We start from the raw sequence: 18,076 nt of genomic DNA, 5'->3' as shown, positions 1-18,076 counted from the left end.
TTGGATCCAGTCCTATCAAAAAAAGGGAGTTAATTAGCACCTGCAGGATCCAAGGCCCAAGACCAAGGCGCAGCGAAATACAGGGAGGGCATCAACACAACAACAAAAGAACAATCATACCTAGATTCAGTTCAGTGCCATTCGCAGCCCAGCCCTGTTTGGCTGCCAACGCATCCAGCGTCGGCCGTCCTCCAATCCTGATCCGCCCGTCGCGGCCGTTTAGCTGCACCTCAGACCGCAGAACTCAGCTTTGTATTGGATCAGTCCCGTTCGCCCCGAAAATATAATCAGAAGCCAAAACAAGCGAGCAAGAAGCAAGCAGACAGCAAGAAAGCGGATACGACCGATATCGAGTAATTCGCAATTCGTCGCGCGCGCACCATGAGATAGTCGAGACACGCACGAACTCAACTCTACTTGCTCTTCCCAACTCTTGCCCAAAATCATTTTTACTACTCGTTCCTTGATTTGGAAACGGCTTGCTCCGTCTTCGTCGCTTACAACTGCTTCTCTGGCGCCGCGTGCATATTATCCCCGGTTCAGCGCTTCCCTAGACCGGGCTGTCTGAAACTGCCAGGTATTTCGACCTGCATATTCGCGTCCGCCGCCTGGCTTTTTTTTTCCCTGAGCGCTACTGCCAGAAAACCTCAACTCTCGCGCACATCGTTGTATTGTGTGCTTTAAAAACGCTCTGACAAACGGTTCGATCCGTCAAATTTATTTTACGCGTCTGGGTGTGGAAGATGTCGTCGGCTGCCTTACAGACGGCCCCCCATCAACACACCGCTCTGGCCTCGTCCCCCTTGAGCACACCGTCGTCCCGCCAGTACAGGCCCTCGCACTCATCCCCTAACGGTAACAGCCAGGCGTACAATGCCCAGCAGACCTCGACCGCTTCTTCATCTTCGCGACGACCTCCTTCTCGAAAAACGAACGACAGCGCTCCCTCACCTTCTTACCATCTAGCTCCCGCCTTCGGTTCACCCGTCACCGCCTCAGCGCCCAACGACCAGGAACCTTCAGCCTCTGCCTCCGACTGGCAAGGCAACATGCCTCCCGTCGCTCCCCCAAGGACCTCGTCCAACCACCAAAGTGGTAGTTCGCGGAGGTCTCAGTATTCTAACGAAAAGTCGACCAACTCTCCCCGTCGAAACGAATCCACTCGAACTGGTTCGCGTGGTGATTCAGCAGCTGTCGAGAACGGTCACCGAAGCAGCAAGGCTGACACTGCTGCCCGAGCCAGTAGCCGAGACGGCAGGGCCGCAACCACTTCAATGCCTGTTCGATCCGCACATAGCACGCCCTCGAAACCCGTCCACGATGCCACTGACAGCTTGACAAAAGCAATTGCAGCTGCTCAAGATACCATCGACCGGGATCGCAATCATGCTGCAGTTCAGCACAACAACGTCGAAGATGCCGCAGCGCCCCCTCCTGTTGTCGCGACGGGTGATCACCATGAGGAACGACGAGGACAGCGAAGCCGACACGATCATAGTCGAAGCCACAAGGGTAATACCAAATTCGGCGACTTTATTCTGGGTAACACCATCGGTGAGGGTGAATTTGGCAAAGTGAAGCTGGGCTGGAAACAGGACAGTAGCGTCCAGGTAAGCTAGCAATTAATTTTATTGGAGACACTCGACTCACAATATCCACAGGTTGCTATCAAGCTCATCAAGAGAGACAGTGTGGGTAGCAACCCCTCTCGTTTCGCCAAGATTTACCGCGAAGTTGCCATCCTTCGCGGAGTCCAACATCCTAATATTGTGCGTCTAATCGACAAGGTCGAGACAGACCGACACATTGGTATCATCCTCGAGTACGCGTCGGGTGGTGAACTTTTTGACTACATCCTTAACCACCGCTATCTAAAGGACAACGCAGCTCGTCGCTTGTTTGCCCAGCTCGTGTCTGGTGTTGGATATCTCCATAAGAAGGGAATCGTGCATCGGGATCTGAAACTGGAAAATCTGCTTCTTGATCGAAACCGCAACATTATTATTACCGACTTCGGCTTCGCCAACACCTTTGACCCCAATGAAGAATTGAGTAAGGAGGAAGAGCTTAATCTCACAGATAAGGAATTTGTGAAGCGAATGGGCTTAGACCGGGTCAAGATGAATGGATCCAGGAAGGGTGATCTCATGCAAACAAGTTGTGGTAGTCCTTGTTATGCTGCACCTGAACTGGTTGTTAGCGACTCTCTTTATACTGGACGTAAGGTGGATGTCTGGAGTTGTGGTGTCATTCTGGTAAGTCGTGATTGAGGCAGAACAAGAGTTTAGACTGACCATTGTTCACAGTATGCCATGCTCGCCGGTTACCTCCCCTTCGATGATGACCCCGCCAACCCCGAAGGCGACAACATCAACCTTTTATACAAATATATCGTGACAACGCCTCTAACCTTCCCTGAATACGTCACACCTCACGCTCGAGACCTCCTCCGCCGCATTCTCGTGCCCAACCCCCGTAAGCGAGCGGATCTTTTCGAAGTTGCTCGGCACAGCTGGCTGAGTGAATACGCGAACCTCGTTGAATTCATCACAAGCTCGACAACGTTACCGTCAGAAGTCCCCGATTCAGGCGTGTCACCAGACGATTACGCCGAGGCCCCGACGATTGCCCGAAGCTCTTCTGTCCGCGAGGCTTCAAAGCAAAAACAATCTCATCCTCCTGTTGTTGGAGGACTGGCGAAGACGCATGGCAGTGTCGATCCCGAATCTGAGACTACTCATCGCAGCACACCGAAGGATGCAAAGCGGAGAACTGTTCAGGTTGAATACGTGGCCCCTACGACGAAAACTCAACGCGGTGCAGATGCCGCGCCTTCTAAACCTAGTTCACATTCCCTCCAACAGCAGGTACCAGTGGATGTGCCTGAAGCCAACACTGAGAAGCCTCTTCCGCGTGAACCTCCCATGACAAAGGACAACCCTTCTCGCACCCAGTCGAGACGTCCACCGAGCTCGCACAAGAGTGCTGTCCCCCACAGGCCAGCTCGCGATACCCGCGCCACTTCTGACAATGCCTTTATGACTGGGCCAACCAACGCAGCGAGGCCACGAACCCAGAGCTCAATGCAATCTTCTGCGTCAATGGGTCTGCAGTCTCATGGGAACTATGGTCAGCCTGCACCTCCCACTATTGCCGATACAAACGCTCACGGTCGAATTCAACAACCTCAAAATCCTGAGGATGAGGAGAACATCGCCAAGACTGTGGGTAGTGTTCCTCCCAAGGTGATGAAGATGTCGACTTTCCAGAATGAGACAAAGTCGACAGGCCGAGGTCACAAGAGGTCAAACACCCTGGGTGATCTTGGTAACAAGATAATGGGTCGCAGCGGGTCTATCTTTGGGGGACGATCTAAGAAGCGACCGGAGCAGCAGCAGCAACCTGACAAATCAAGGAAGTATCCTCCCGTCAGTATGCCCACCACGATGATGCCAGGTGAGGAAGCCGGTCCCCGGCCCTCCATGGAATCAAAGGCCTCCCGACGATCATTCTCCCTCGGACTTGGAAAGAAGCGTAGTGGCAGTGTCCAAGGTTCTAGTGATAAGAAGGACCGCCGGTTCTCCCTGGTCAAGGCGATGGGACTTGGCAAGGACCAGGGAAGTGTAACTGGGTCTGAGGCAGATTCACAGCAGGATCTGCCCATCCAACATCCTCGAGCTGAACAACTCCGTGGCTACAGCGCTCACGAAGAGGCTCGACATAGCGAGCCCTACTTTGACGCCCCCTACGAACAATACCCCCAGCGTGATACAGCACAGTCTAGCCCTGTGTACCACACACGCCATGCAAACGACGCTCAACAACAGGATGGCCGAAGACCCAGCGCAATCCCTACATACATACAAGGTAGTCATCTGAACACAGGCTCCGACTCATCAGTGGATGTGCGACGACCTCCCACTGATTCAAGGTCTCGCCCATACCAAGCGGACTTTTCAGAGTCAGAAGGACATGATGGACGACCAGTGGGAAGCAGTCGTGACGACCGATCAAGTGTGCTTCAGAAGAGCCACAAGAAATTTGCGGATGCGTACGATGGAGAAAATTACCGCGGGCACGAAGGCAGCAGCGGAGCCGCCAAGCGGGTGATGGATTTCTTCAGGAGACGTGGAAAGGCAAGGGGTGGTGAGGACCGGTGAACAGAGCATGCGTTCAGCACCAGGAGTTAACGGCGTACCGTCTGAGTTTGAAGATCTCTTGTCTGGAAGTTCTGCACCAATGTTCGCAGTTGGATGCCGTAATTGTCATTGTCTATTATTATTTTTTGCCGGGACGCTAAACACCACACACATTCATCTACCAGTAATGAGGGACGAACACCAAGGGCTCTCGACGATGCCCGTACGCAACTTGGAGACCGCCTAGGGTTGGTCCTCTCCATATTGCATGCACATACCTACACATACATCACATCATGGCGCAAGGGGATACGAGATTGAGATTGGGTGGTGGTCCCGGATGGTTATACTGCTCTACACTCTACCACATACACTTACTCGGTTAAGCAAAGTTTGTTGTTTCATAAGCGGTAGATGGGGGAACAAAGATGTGGGCTGGATGACCCAATGTTTCTGTACATTCTGAATCGCCGAAGAAGAAGGAAGATGAGAAGAGAAGGGGGAGACGGAAAGTGTTTTATTTTATTTGTCTGTTCGTATACAACGCATCTCAGCCAGGTTTGCTTCAAAGAAGGCATTAACGAGCGGGGCCAAAACACTATAGTGACTCGATAATCATTTAACTTGTGACTTATTTAACTGTTCCATTTGCTTACAATAAAGAGATGGAAGGGATTGATCGACGGTGATCAAGTACGGGCGCTTTGACCTGGGCCGCAATATGTTTACACAGTAGTACCTATATGAGATATTGAAGATAAACCTGTGTAGAAGATTAGTCTCAAGACTTGAGATTTTTTGAGCTTCTCGTTTATGGCCGGTCATTCATATGTTAGTTCGTTTGGGTACCCGTACTCATTTATTACTGTCGGAATGCCAGATTTCTTTAGGGCTGTTTGCCGGTTGCATTTCTTTCGAGGGTGATATGAGTCAAATATCGTATATGGTCACTAAACTAGGTAGCCCGTGAAATAGCAATATTTACCGCTACTAAACCCTGTATTCAGCTGAGAGGCTACTTCGTGTCTAAGTATCGTTGAAATAGAGTTCGCAATAGTACTGTCCAGTACAATTAACCTAGAGTCACGCAATGAGTTATTATCAACTAAGTGGGATGTCTTCGCTAGCCCAACATCCATTGTAGGCGGTTAGGACTATATCTTTATGCAATCATCGGTGAAAGTATTCATCGCATGGCCCTACGGCTGAGATATAGTAGCCTATGCCTGGTTGTGTGGAGTTTGCGGTTAAGCCAAAATTCATAATTCTCTGGTTGGTCTGTGGCTTGCATATTGGCGAGTGTTGGACACTGCTGGATTCAGGCAAGGAGGACGAGGTGTTCAACGGAGCAAATAATAGTCCTTAATTAGTCGAAGAAACTGTCTTGGTGTTAGGATGATAGTGTTTATATAATCTATATGTTTACGTCAGGTTGGTTGGTTGGATATACTCTTGCAATTTATAGATTTTACCCGCCAACTCTAAACACTATATCCAAGCATAATAAGTTTAGAACTCTTCTCTAAAACATATATAACCTACGCTATTTGATTTTGACTATCCGGCCCAAAGACAACTATATATAGTACCTTGGGTACCTATCTTAAACCAGTTGTCAAGCTTGAGCAGCTAGCAACAACTCCTGCTCAGCTTCACTACAACTGCGTTAGCACCTGGCTGAAAAGGTTACGTGGATTGTTGTATTGCGTTACCAGGGGCGGAGTCCACGAAGCGCACTCCGTATCCGACGGCGTATCGACCGATTCACCATTCGGCTCCGACTCGAGTTACACCCGAGTGGTATCCCCGTGTCATACACACGCTTTGTTGTCATATTGCGTCACTCAGAGGGATGGGCTTGTCCTTGCTTACATACGTCCAGTACTCCGTAAGCATTGTTGTTATTGAAGGGACAACGGTACGTATCGAGTCAAGCCACCGTCAAGTCCAATTCAAGGAAACTTGATTGTGGTTCCTGTCGATCATTGACGCTTTGGGAGGCCAAGCTCTTGTTGTGGTTATGCCAAGCCTCAATACGGCACCTCACATCCGAGAAGGACGGGGATATCATCGATAAGCTTGTTTATTCGTAGCGTGCCTCCAGTAGCCTGTTTGTTGGGCCTGCTTGGAGCATTGACGAAGCTGAGTCTCTTTGTTGGCCTGTGCAATAGAGGCTACGCATGAGCAATAGCTGAGCGTTGTTGTTTGTCGAGGGTAGAGAAAATGAGTCACGATAGAACTACGGAGTAGAAACGTCGAAATTCCTTACAAGCGAGCGAGTCCAGGGATCACGAGGCAAACTAGTCCATAGTATCTGATAATCTGAGGCTGCACCGCCTCACTTTGCCTCTAACAGCACTACATGGAACCAATCAAGCGCAACTATAGCCGGGCTCCCTCACCGATTTCGACGACATCAGAGATACATCACTAGCTACGCTACAGTAGACTCATGGCCTGGACAGTTCCAGCCACATTAAGTGGGCTGCTATCCACTAACGCCACTGGACAACCAGCGTCATCCCAGATCTAGCTCCCGCCTTAAAGCCAAGGCCTTGGCTCTTGGTCCTCTTGCACCTTGCACTTACAACTTCGACGTTTACCCAAACTCATCAAGCACAAGACGACTATCTCTTGTGATAGTTCACGGCTTCGCATCACACTCCCAAGAGTAAACACCTGTTCGATGAAGGAAGCTTCTCCTGATCCACCCAATATAGATGGCAGTCGCTCTGGTGCACAACCCGCAGCGCCCACTGCTCAGGGCTTGAATGAGCACACCAACAAGACTCAAAACAAAGACTTCAACGAAAAACAAAATGGCAGCTCTGGTTCTGTCAATGGTGGTGATCATCAAGGTCTCAGTCGAAACAACTCTTCTCTTCTCAAGGCCCTCTCTGCTGGCGATGTCCCATCTCACACATCGTCTCAGGCTGCACGGCCGGGGTCTGTCCTAGAGACTCCCAACAAGGCCGAGGAGCCATCACAAGAGAACCCCAATCAAACCAGTAAGATGAACAGATTCTTCGCTGAAGTTAAGCGAAGCGTCAAAATTTCCATCTTCCACAGCTGGCTCAACATCCTCCTCATCTTCGTCCCTGTTGGTATTGCAGTATCCCAGGTAGATGGCATCAATGGAGGTATTGTTTTTGGTCTCAATGCAGTCGCAATTATTCCTCTTGCTGGTCTCTTAGCTTATGCTACCGAGTCCGTTGCAAGGAAGATGGGCGATGCTCTCGGCGCGTTGCTCAATGTCACTTTTGGTAAGTCTACCCACAACTCCATTCAACACCACAAAGATTTTAATGCGCATGATCGTCATAGGAAACGCCGTGGAACTCATTATCTTCATCTCAGCCTTGGCTAAGAATGAAATTCGCATTGTTCAGGCATCGCTATTAGGCTCGATCTTAGCGAATTTATTGCTTATCTTAGGTACGCTCCCTCCCCTTTGGTGTCAACCGCTCCAGGGGTTGCCTAGAGTTTCGATTTCAAATAGTAACAGTTTCAATTTAGGTATGAGCATGCTTCTTGGTGGCTTGCGCTTCAGAGAGCAAGTCTATAACAGTACTGTCACACAAATGAGTGCCTGTTTGCTCAGTTTGAGTGTTATCAGTCTTGTTCTGCCGGTATGTTACAAACAGCTTTTATCTATACACGTACTGACCGACCAAAAGACGGCTTTTCATGCTTCCTTTCGAGACAATAATCTCGCTGACCAGCAATCCCTCAAAATCAGCCGTGGCACGAGCATCGTAAGTCTAAGGGTTATTCAAGATCTTTCCAATATGCTAACAAACATAGGTCCTTCTGCTTGTATACGTCATCTATCTCATGTTCCAGCTGAAATCTCATGCTTACATGTATGAGTCGACTCCTCAGCATATCATCGATGCTGAGTTGGCCCCTGGACCCGCTGCCGGCCTTCTGGATTCTTCCAGCTCTGACGATAGTTCATCTTCAAGTTCGGATTCATCTGACTCTGACTCATCTCATGGTACAATGCGAAAGAAAATGAAGAAGGTCCTGCGCAATAGGCGGCATAGGAGATCTAGCACTGCTTCGGTTGACACCGCTGATACCAAAGGAACCCGCACTGCTTCGTTCACAACGACAAGCACCACCCCACAGGATGAGGTCTCTGAGGCCGCAGCTTCGCGTCATCGTATTCCTCGCTTCCCATCCTACGAGGGTAGTGAGAGTGCCATTGAAGAAGAGGATGAAGAAGAGGCAAAGCGTTCACGTCGACGACGTCGATATCGCCGACACAGGCACCGCAAGAGCAAAAAGCAGGCCCGTGATGCCAAGAAGGCCGCAGGTGTTGCTAAGATACAGAATGAGCTGCCCGAAAATTCTCCGCAGAACAACGATGAAGGTGAACCTCGACGTGTGGACTTCGCCGTCCAGGATGACATAGAGGCTGGTCCCTCAAACACCGGCAAACGGCCATTCCCCCTTCGAGGATTGTCCGTCAAAAATATCGCCCCCGTTTTCGCTGAAAAGTCGGTGGTTACATCTACTCCTGTCCCTCACGTTCGCTATGGAATCAGACGTACAAATTCTCTTCCGGACCGTCTCCAGTTTCGAGCGCCAGGTGCCATGCTGCCCTCTTCTGTTCCTCCGATCTTAACTGCCCCTGGTGCTCAAATGATCGCCAAGGAACAGGAGAACGAAGAAGAACACCTCACCCAGACTGGCGCCATCATTCTTCTCCTCGCCTCCACAGCTCTGGTTGCAGTTTGCGCTGAATTTCTGGTTGATTCTATTAAAGATGTCGTCAAGAATTCTAGTGTCAACGAGGTCGGAATTGGTCTCATCATTCTCCCTATTGTCGGCAACGCCGCTGAACATGTCACCGCCATCAAGGTCGCATACAAAAACCATATGGATCTCGCGATCGGTGTTGCTGTAGGCAGTTCCATTCAAATTGCTCTACTCCTTACACCCGTCATGGTTATCCTCGGATGGATTATGGACAAAGACATGTCTCTTTACTTTACACTATTTGAGACTGTCTGTCTGTTCGTTTCGGCGTTTATTGTCAACTTTCTTGTCCTTGATGGAAGAAGCAATTATCTTGAAGGTGCTCTGCTCTGTGCGGTGTACATCATCATTGCTGTTGTGGCCTTCTTCTATCCCAATAAAGATGAAGCCAGCGAGTGGGGAGGAGGCACTTAGTCTGCATCATAGAAACTCGGTCGGTGAGGGCTGAATACAGGGCTTTGTACATCAAATATCGGGAGTAGTAACAACATGGGCTGAGATGCCCAGCAGTTAGCACAACTTACAAAGGGAAACGAATAACTCAAATTCGCAAGATTACCCCATTTTTGACAGCAACAGTAATACCTATAGTGATCTAACCCAGTTCAATTAATTGAAATATCATGCCCTGCGTATCGGCGTATCGTAATCCAAGTTTCTGCCTCCTGATACCAAGAAGGGGCTGTGTAAGCTCAAAGCGGCGTGGTGTTTGTGGAAATTAAGCGGCATAGCCACTACTTTAAACCAACATGATGTCAACAAAGGAAGTCGAAAGGCCAAAGAAAACATATATAGAGTTCCTTCTTAGACCCTCAATTGCTCACCAATAACCGTTGTTGGGTAATTTTTTGCTACTTAACCGTGAAGCCTGCTTGATTTAAGCTTATAAGTGGTTGCAGGCGCCCACTTTTGAATCCCTGCTTAAACATCGTCACAAGTGTCTTGCGGTCCTACAAACAACAACATCGTCATCATCATCATCATCATCAACATCATCATCATCATCATCATCATCATCATCATCATCATCATCATCATCATCATCATCATCATCATCATCATCATCATCATCATCATCATCATCATCATCATCATCATCAACATCATCATCATCATCATCATCATCATCATCATCATCATCATCATCATCATCATCATCATCATCATCATCATCATCATCATCATCATCATCATCATCATCATCATCATCATCATCATCATCATCATCATCATCATCATCATCATCATCATCATCATCATCATCATCATCATCATCATCATCATCATCATCATCATCATCATCATCATCATCATCATCATCATCATCATCATCATCATCATCATCATCATCATCATCATCATCATCATCATCATCATCATCATCATCATCATCATCATCATCATCATCATCATCATCATCATCATCATCATCATCATCATCATCATCACCATGTGTTTCGGAAGCAAGAAAGAGGCGAATAATGACCCTGCGCCTCGTCCCGCGCAGAGGCCGGCATCTTCTCAGAGTCAAGAAGATGTGAAGAAGAGCAAATACAACCCTCAAAATGACCCTAATCAATATGCTGGAGAGTCTAGCTATTCTGCGCCCCCAGGACCTCCCCCAGACAGAAAACAGGCCTCGGATTTTGCACCACCTCCGGGACCGCCACCTGGCCAATCTTCATCGCAGCAATACTCTGCTCCTCTAGGACCACCGCCGGGCAAGGCCGCAGCACAGTATGATGCACCTTCATACTCTGCACCTCCAGGGCCTCCACCAGGACAAGGAGACTACGCGCCACCATCTGGACCTCCACCCAAGCATGACTGGGAAGTGGCAGTGCCAGATACTTCACTGTTCCCACCACCACCCGCTATCTTCAGTGGCTACGATAGATCCCCCACAAGCAATGCTACTGAGGAAGAGGCCAATGCCGGCGAGGATTGGTGCCAGTCGTATCCATTGACAGCACCCATTCACTTGGACCAGACTGGAAAGACGGCTCTCCAGGCCGGCAACATTCGCCTCATGGAGCCCGTGGGCTTCAGTGGTAAGCTCACTTGGATGGAACCAGGACATTGGCAAGGTTGGAGTAAGAAGAACTCACCTGACCGTTGCATTATTGGTTACCCACCTCTCTACTCAGTAACTGAGCATGACCCTGTTCGCCTCGGCCAGCCCAAGACTATCTACTACGAAGTTAAGCTTGCGCGCGACAGCCCAGAGGTATTTATCGCCCTAGGTTTCACCGCGCTACCCTATCCTTCATTCCGCATGCCAGGCTGGCATCGCGGAAGTCTAGCGGTACATGGTGACGACGGACACAAATACGTCAACGATCGCTGGGGTGGCCGCGATTTCACTCAGCCTTTCAAGCGTGGAGAGACATACGGTATTGGCATGACATTGCGTTCTGTCGGTGGACCTAAGCCGCAGGTCGATATCTTCTTTACGCGCAACGGTACGATGACGGGTGGATGGGCACTCCATGAGGAGACTGATGCTGAACAAGATCTACCGGTTACAGGATTGGAGGGTTTCCACGATCTAAGTTGTGCTATTGGAACGTATGATGGAATTAAGTTTGAGGCAATGCTTGAGCCGTCAAAGTGGTTGTATAACCCGTTTCAGTTCTAAGCGTAGAGCGAGCTAGGTATTGCCAAGATGTATTCTCCGTTGAATTTTGAGGCTATAATAAATACTTCTTAATGGTAATCAATAAACTATGTTGTGTTTATGGCCAAGCTACCAAGAGATGAGTCTTTTCACTTCAGCACTGTCGTGGTACCGTTATGTTGATTTTAGTGATGGGTCAAGTCTTGTGTGAAGGTGAACCTAAGGTGGGTTACATACCTTCAACCACAAACTTGTCTTGCCAAAGCAAACAACGCGCGCTATTAATGTCTTCTTGCATTTGTTATCGATGTGATCTTCACAGACTTGTAGCTCGAAGTAGTTCCCTGTCATCAATCTAGAGTTAAGGCACTGACCTAGGTACCTACTAAGCCAGTATGGTGTAGGTTAAGTCTACATGCATCTAACGGGACATGTGCCCCCATATTTACAACCCCACCACCGACCAAAGGATCGCGACCGATCGCGACTTGGTGATCAACATCGTCGCACATTAACATTTCTATCGCAACCTATAACATGGAGGTCGATAGTGATAATGGGCCTCTCACTCTTTTCGCCACGGGCGCTACTGTGGAAAAGTGAGTTCAAAGACCTGGATGCATGTATGTGGACATGAAACCCTGACCGCAATAGGGACGCCTGGCCTGCTGTGCGCAGTGACATAATTGCCAGACTTGACAAGGTACTACCACTTGTCGCTTTTCGATTGCTTCGACCTAGAGACTGACCACTTCAGATTGCGCACAACGAATTCCCCATCCCCAAACTACCGCCTCCACCAGCGGCTCACCAGCCTCCCGTCGAGGTGCGAGCATCTGCGCCCTCGTCACCACAGGCCGAATCGTCTCAAGAAACGAATAAGGAAACTTCTGTACCCGAGCCGCTTCCAGCGACACAAGCCATAGATGGCGCGCTGCCCAGGCAACTGGCCGATATGGTCATTGACATTACCAAACACCTCGAGACATTTGAGACGCACCCCCCGCACACCATTCAGCGCCTTGCCGAACTGATCTTACGACCCAGAGCGCATTACAGAGCGGTAGCACCTTATCTACATGCGGTTGATCGCGTAGTCCAGGTGACATCGAGTACGAATACATATCCCCTGCCACCGCCTATTCCTGACATGTCTTCGATGCATTTGAATGGCGAGGACCCCAAGGATCCGGCTGTGTCAGTCTCATGGAGCAATCCTACTACGGCAGCATTGGGCACAGATGAAGCGCTAGGAGGAGCACTGCTAACGCCTATTCCCTGGTTGACGAGGCGCAGTCCAGAGAGTTCACAGGACACCCCGGGAGCTCAAATTCACAGCGAAAGCACAGAGAGTATCGAGGGTCCCAATGGAGTGGGAAGCATTGAGACAGTTTCAGTCAGCGTCAACGGAATTCCATCAACAGGGCATGCACGAGGGGTCACACAAGGAGAACTCTTACGCCAAGAGCAAAGAGCCGGCGTGGTCCCCGTGAGCCAACTGTCAAGAGCCCAAGAAGTGGTTCATGAAGGAGAACGTATGACGATGGACGACGAAGAGGACGAAGAGCTACATGAGGAAGAAGACGAGATACCCCATGCCAGAGGGCCCGAAGAGATCGGTATGAGCGACACCGGCCCTCAATCTACAACGACGAGTTTCGTGTCAGAAGGTAGCATGGGGATGCAAGGGATCGATGTTGAGGCGGCAGTTGGCAGGAAACATGACGATGACGAGGAGGGCAAGGTCGATGCTGACGCTGATGGAGATGCTGAGGGTGAGAGTGAACCCAAGAGCCCCGGCGCAGAGAGCGTAGGCTCCAAGAGGGAGGCAGACGAAGACCTTGAGAGAGAAACCCACAAGAAGCTAAAGGAAGAAGAAGGAGAAGGAAAAGACAAAGCCGAAGACGACCAAAAAGCTGATACAGTGGCTTCTGATGTTAAGGAGGAAGAGAAAAAGGCAGAGGAAGCCAAAGCTCCAGCGAGCGAGACCAAATCAGAAGCCGATGACAATAAGATGGATACCGAATAGCAATACATCAGCCTCACAGAGCACGTCATGATGAGACGAATCTACAGATCCTGGAGTTTTGATTAATTTTTTGTATTACATAGAAGGCGTACTTAAGCATTTATCCCCTTACGGGAATGTAATGCCGTTTCGTTTATGTTTAACCTTGAATCACTGAGGTTCCAGTCAAAGTGTCTCATGATGACAACGGAAATCAGGATACTCGCATCCAAGACATGAGATAATGACCTATCGTAACATGACTTTCACCGCTTTTACTGAACGTTCCATTGAGTGTAAGCCAGATAGTTAGGTATCGGGTGAGCTAGAGCCTAGAGCCCAGAGGTGGCTGGTTGTCGTGGCAACAGACGCCCTAGCTTGTGTTGACCCTAGCCCGTTCCACCGAAACATGGTTATACAACTGTACTATTTACTTTGCCTTGTGCCAAACAACCCTGCCGCCATCATAACCAAAACCATATGCAGGCATCCCCTCCTTATGCTGTCAACCTATTTGAGATTCTACCAGTTTCACACATTTTTGCTCCTTTAGTTTCATACTCGATCAAGCGAATGTGCAGCGTCTGAAGCATCCTCGAGGCTTCTTCAACAGACTTCAACACCAGACTCAACCCGATAGAAACTAAACCGCAAGAAGTTGCCCATCGTGGCTCCTCCACGCCCAACCCGCTCCGATCGGGAGCACAGCCGCATTGCCATGGCTCCAGGCGTGCGCGCTGCCACCGCCAACAGCAGCCGCTCCAGCGTAAGATCTGGGTCAAGAGCACCACCGACACGATATGGCTCAGCGCTCGCGACGCGCAACGGCGCCGTGTCACCGACCGGATCTATCGCTTCAGTAAATACTGTTAATACCATCGGAACTAAGCGCAAGGAGCGCGACTTCGAGGCCGAGTCTAGCGCCGAGGAGACAAATATCCAGGTCGTTGTGCGATGTCGTGGACGCAACGAGCGTGAGGTCCGCGAGAACAGCAATGTTGTTGTTACGGCAGATGCGGTCAAGGGAAAGATTGTCGAGTTGTCAATGGGCTCAAATGCCTTGAGCAACCGCTCATATAATTTTGATCGCGTCTTTTCTCAGGCGGCCGATCAAAACATGGTTTTTGATGATACAGTAAAGCCAATTCTGGACGAGGTGGGTTAAAAGAGCATACGGGACACAAATCTAGTCACTAACTGTCTTAGATGCTTTCCGGATATAACTGTACCATCTTTGCCTATGGACAGACCGGTACTGGGAAGACATACACCATGTCTGGCGACATGACTGACACCCTGGGTATGCTCTCAGACGAAGCTGGTATCATTCCTCGAGTCCTGCAGACCCTGTTCAACAAGCTCGAGCTCGAGAACGCCGAGAGTACTATCAAGTGCTCCTTTATTGAACTTTACAATGAAGAACTCCGCGATCTGCTTTCATCCGACGAGGGCAACAAGCTCAAGATTTTCGACGACACTTCACGGCGAGGCCATCTCAGCACCATTGTCCAGGGTATGGAGGAGAAGCACATCAAGAGCGCTACCGAGGGTGTCAAAGTGCTCCAGGACGGCAGTTTGAAACGCCAGGTTGCTGCTACAAAATGCAATGATCTAAGCTCTCGAAGTCACACGGTCTTCACCATCACCACATATGTCCGAAAGCCGAACGAGCACGGCGTGGATGCTCTTGTTAGTGCTGGAAAGTTGAACCTTGTCGATTTGGCTGGAAGTGAGAACATTCAGCGATCAGGAGCTGAGAACAAGCGTGCCGCGGAGGCCGGCCTCATCAACAAGTCACTCTTGACTCTCGGTCGAGTCATCAACGCGCTTGTGGATCGCAGCTCTCATATTCCTTACCGAGAGTCCAAGTTGACTCGTTTGTTACAAGACTCACTTGGTGGTAGGACAAAGACTTGCATTATTGCAACTATTTCTCCCGCCAAGAGTAACCTGGAAGAGACCATATCGACACTCGACTATGCCTTCAGGGCCAAGAACATCAAGAACAAGCCCCAGCTCAACCCTATGGTCGAGAAGAAGACACTTCTCAGGGATTTTACTATGGAAATCGAGAAGCTCAAGAGTGAGCTTATCGCTACTCGCCAACGAAACGGTGTCTATCTCTCAAACGAAGCCTACGAAGAGATGACGGCTCAGAGCGAGTCCCGCCGCATCGTCAACGAGGAACAGGCTGCCAAGCTTGAGACACTGGAAAATAACTTGCGCAACAAGGTCCAGGAGCTGTTCAGCCTGCAGTCTACGTTCATGGGGCTAAAGAAGGATCACGAGGGCACAAAAGCCCAGCTGAACGATACCAAGGAAGTGCTGGACCAAACCGAGATTGTTCTTTCTGCAACACGCAAATCACTTGCTGAGGAAACCAAGATCAGAAAAGCACACCAGAAGACGGAGCAGAAGCTCACCGAGGTTGGTGGAGAGCTCATCAACAAGCTGCATAAGACAGTCCGTGATGTTGGTGGTCTTCATGCCAAGAACAAGCGAAAGTCAGATCTTCAGTCGATCAACCGAAACACATGGACAACATCTCAAGATCAGGTCGCTGATGTTACCTCCATGGTCGAGCGTCGAATCAATGAGTTCCAGGAGGAGCAGCAAGAACATATTGCAAGTGTCGGACAGCGCATGGAGAACTTTGTAGATGAGGAGTTGCGCAAGCTATCGACTACGCAAACTTTCCTCGATGAGCACTTGAGCACATTTACTCAGTCGAAGAAGGACTTGCTCCAGTCGAAGCAGAAGTCGAAGGAGGATATGGACGAGGTTTTAGAGGAGATCAAGGTTGTTCGTGACACGGTCAAGGAGCGAATGGGTGAGAGCCTGCAGTCTATCTCTCATTCTGCCGAGAGGATAGCGGCAGATATGTTGAATGAGATGACTGCGTTCCACGGACAGGTAAGCTTCTGCATTGCAGCTTTAGGGGCCATATTCTGACAGGCTACAGCTTCACAACTCTTACAGTGCTATTGGAAAAGATTTCAAGTCCACTTTCGAGGATCTTGTTAAACACATCACTGCTCAGCGAGCCGAGTGCGACAACCTCAAGCGACAGCTCCAAGCAGCAACAAACACAATTGTGCTACAAAATGCTACAATCTCTTCGCGAATTCAAGATGCCCTGGTGGAGGAGCGTCGCCAAGCCGTTGATGAACGTCAGAAGCTCATGACTCAGATAACAGCTCTTATCAACACCCATGCCGACGCGCAGGAATCCCGACTTCACGACAGAGCCTCACAGATCCAGAAGAGCATCACAGCCACCAGCACCAACTTGGAGCAGGCCGTCGATACATATGGCGAGGGTATGTCAAAGTGGGATGTCAGGGAGGGTGAACTGCTGGACGAGGTCAAGAAGTCTCGTGAGCAGCTCAAGACGAAGTTGAAGGATGATTGGGCAGCTGCCAGTGACCACAGCAGCTCCATCCAAGCTACTGCCAAGTCTGTCCATGCCGAGACTGTTCGCGTTGTCGACGAGCAAATCAAGGACCTCGATGTTCAGATGGAAGCCCTAGACGACTTTGTCAGCCGTGCAAAGACTGAGAACGGCCATCACCATGAGTCTCACAGCGTGTCCGTTCAGTCGTTGTCCAATACTGTTGAGGAGTCTTTTGGAAACATTTCATCGCACTTTAAGTCAACATTTGACCGCGTCAAGAACTTGGGCGAGGAGATGGAGCTCGATCTTGGTGATCTTCAAGATGGCTTGGAGCCACTCCATGACCAGCTCTGCCAACCTCTGGCCAACTTGCGCGAAGACATCACCCGCGCGGCCCTCCAAGAATACCAACCAACGGGCGAAACACCAGCCAAGGTCCAATATCATTACCCCACTGATCTTCCTCGCACTGAAGATCACGATCTCATCATTTCACGCATTGACGAGATTTCTACACCAACCAAGGATCGTGACACATCTGACAGGGATAACACCATGGTCTTTGCCGACCTTGACTGCCCTCAGAAAATGATGACATCGCCAGTCCGACCTCCGCCCTCTCGCATGTCCAATGCTAGTGCCCCTGAACACATAGGTCTGGCCGGAAGTCTTCGCGAAGTGAACCCCAATGTACCAAATCACACAACGGGGTCTATTGGCTTCGATCCTCGCGCCAGCATTATATCTATGCCCCCCGAGCGCACTTTGCCACTGTTTAAGCGCAGCACGCGAGTGACTCGCAGCGCCAAGAAGGTTGGAGTCAGGGATCCCATCATCTCCGAGGGCGGCGAGAATATGCTTCCAACCGCGCTTGAGGAGAGTCTGTCTAGAAGAAAGAGTCCAAGGCTCAACTGAAACTCTTATACACTACACTGTTTGTCACTGTTCTTTTGTTTGTGGGGCCTTTTTGGATCTGGGAGTTTGGGGCGTCGTAGGGAAGCATCGCTATGTATGGATGGTTTTTTTCATTGTTTGATCCCCAGCACTGTTTGTTGTCTGGGTTTTCGTTGTAGGGTTATTTGAGTACTTGATACCCTTTGACTTTTAGACAATTACCAGTAAAGTAACGAATGCGACTCATATCATCTTGGTCT

The 18,076-nt window shown here is 49.8% G+C and overlaps 6 protein-coding genes across 6 annotated transcripts; 5 read left to right on the top strand and 1 right to left on the bottom strand.

Annotated features, from left to right (window-relative positions):
* Positions 1-743: 743 nt before the first annotated feature.
* J7337_001477 (uncharacterized protein) lies at positions 744-4,160 on the top strand (the record flags this gene model as incomplete). The annotated part of the gene is made up of 3 exons (XM_044819217.1): positions 744-1,610; positions 1,662-2,255; positions 2,307-4,160. The coding sequence occupies 3 exons, from the start codon at positions 744-746 to the stop codon at positions 4,158-4,160; spliced, it is 3,315 nt and encodes a 1,104-aa protein (XP_044686919.1).
* A 2,665-nt stretch (positions 4,161-6,825) lies between these two features.
* Positions 6,826-9,317, top strand: J7337_001476 (uncharacterized protein; the record flags this gene model as incomplete). The annotated part of the gene is made up of 3 exons (XM_044819216.1): positions 6,826-7,402; positions 7,656-7,768; positions 7,944-9,317. The coding sequence occupies 3 exons, from the start codon at positions 6,826-6,828 to the stop codon at positions 9,315-9,317; spliced, it is 2,064 nt and encodes a 687-aa protein (XP_044686918.1).
* Positions 9,318-9,834: 517 nt separating this feature from the next.
* J7337_001475 (uncharacterized protein) lies at positions 9,835-10,728 on the bottom strand (the record flags this gene model as incomplete). The annotated part of the gene is made up of 2 exons (XM_044819215.1): positions 9,835-10,420; positions 10,667-10,728. 2 exons carry the CDS (start codon positions 10,726-10,728, stop codon positions 9,835-9,837), a joined length of 648 nt encoding a protein of 215 aa, XP_044686917.1.
* An 85-nt stretch (positions 10,729-10,813) lies between these two features.
* J7337_001474 (uncharacterized protein) lies at positions 10,814-11,541 on the top strand (the record flags this gene model as incomplete). The annotated part of the gene is given in 2 exon segments (XM_044819214.1): positions 10,814-10,859; positions 10,874-11,541. The coding sequence occupies 2 exon segments, from the start codon at positions 10,814-10,816 to the stop codon at positions 11,539-11,541; spliced, it is 714 nt and encodes a 237-aa protein (XP_044686916.1).
* Positions 11,542-12,057: 516 nt separating this feature from the next.
* On the top strand, positions 12,058-13,549 carry J7337_001473 (uncharacterized protein; the record flags this gene model as incomplete). Its single annotated transcript, XM_044819213.1, has 3 exons — positions 12,058-12,119; positions 12,175-12,223; positions 12,278-13,549. The coding sequence occupies 3 exons, from the start codon at positions 12,058-12,060 to the stop codon at positions 13,547-13,549; spliced, it is 1,383 nt and encodes a 460-aa protein (XP_044686915.1).
* A 697-nt stretch (positions 13,550-14,246) lies between these two features.
* J7337_001472 (uncharacterized protein) lies at positions 14,247-17,837 on the top strand (the record flags this gene model as incomplete). Its single annotated transcript, XM_044819212.1, has 3 exons — positions 14,247-14,684; positions 14,735-16,441; positions 16,491-17,837. The coding sequence occupies 3 exons, from the start codon at positions 14,247-14,249 to the stop codon at positions 17,835-17,837; spliced, it is 3,492 nt and encodes a 1,163-aa protein (XP_044686914.1).
* Positions 17,838-18,076: the final 239 nt, after the last annotated feature.

Source organism: Fusarium musae, chromosome 1 (assembly GCF_019915245.1).
Source record: "Fusarium musae strain F31 chromosome 1, whole genome shotgun sequence".
Taxonomy (NCBI): Eukaryota; Fungi; Ascomycota; class Sordariomycetes; order Hypocreales; family Nectriaceae; genus Fusarium; species Fusarium musae.
This window is presented reverse-complemented; position numbering and strand designations above follow the sequence as displayed.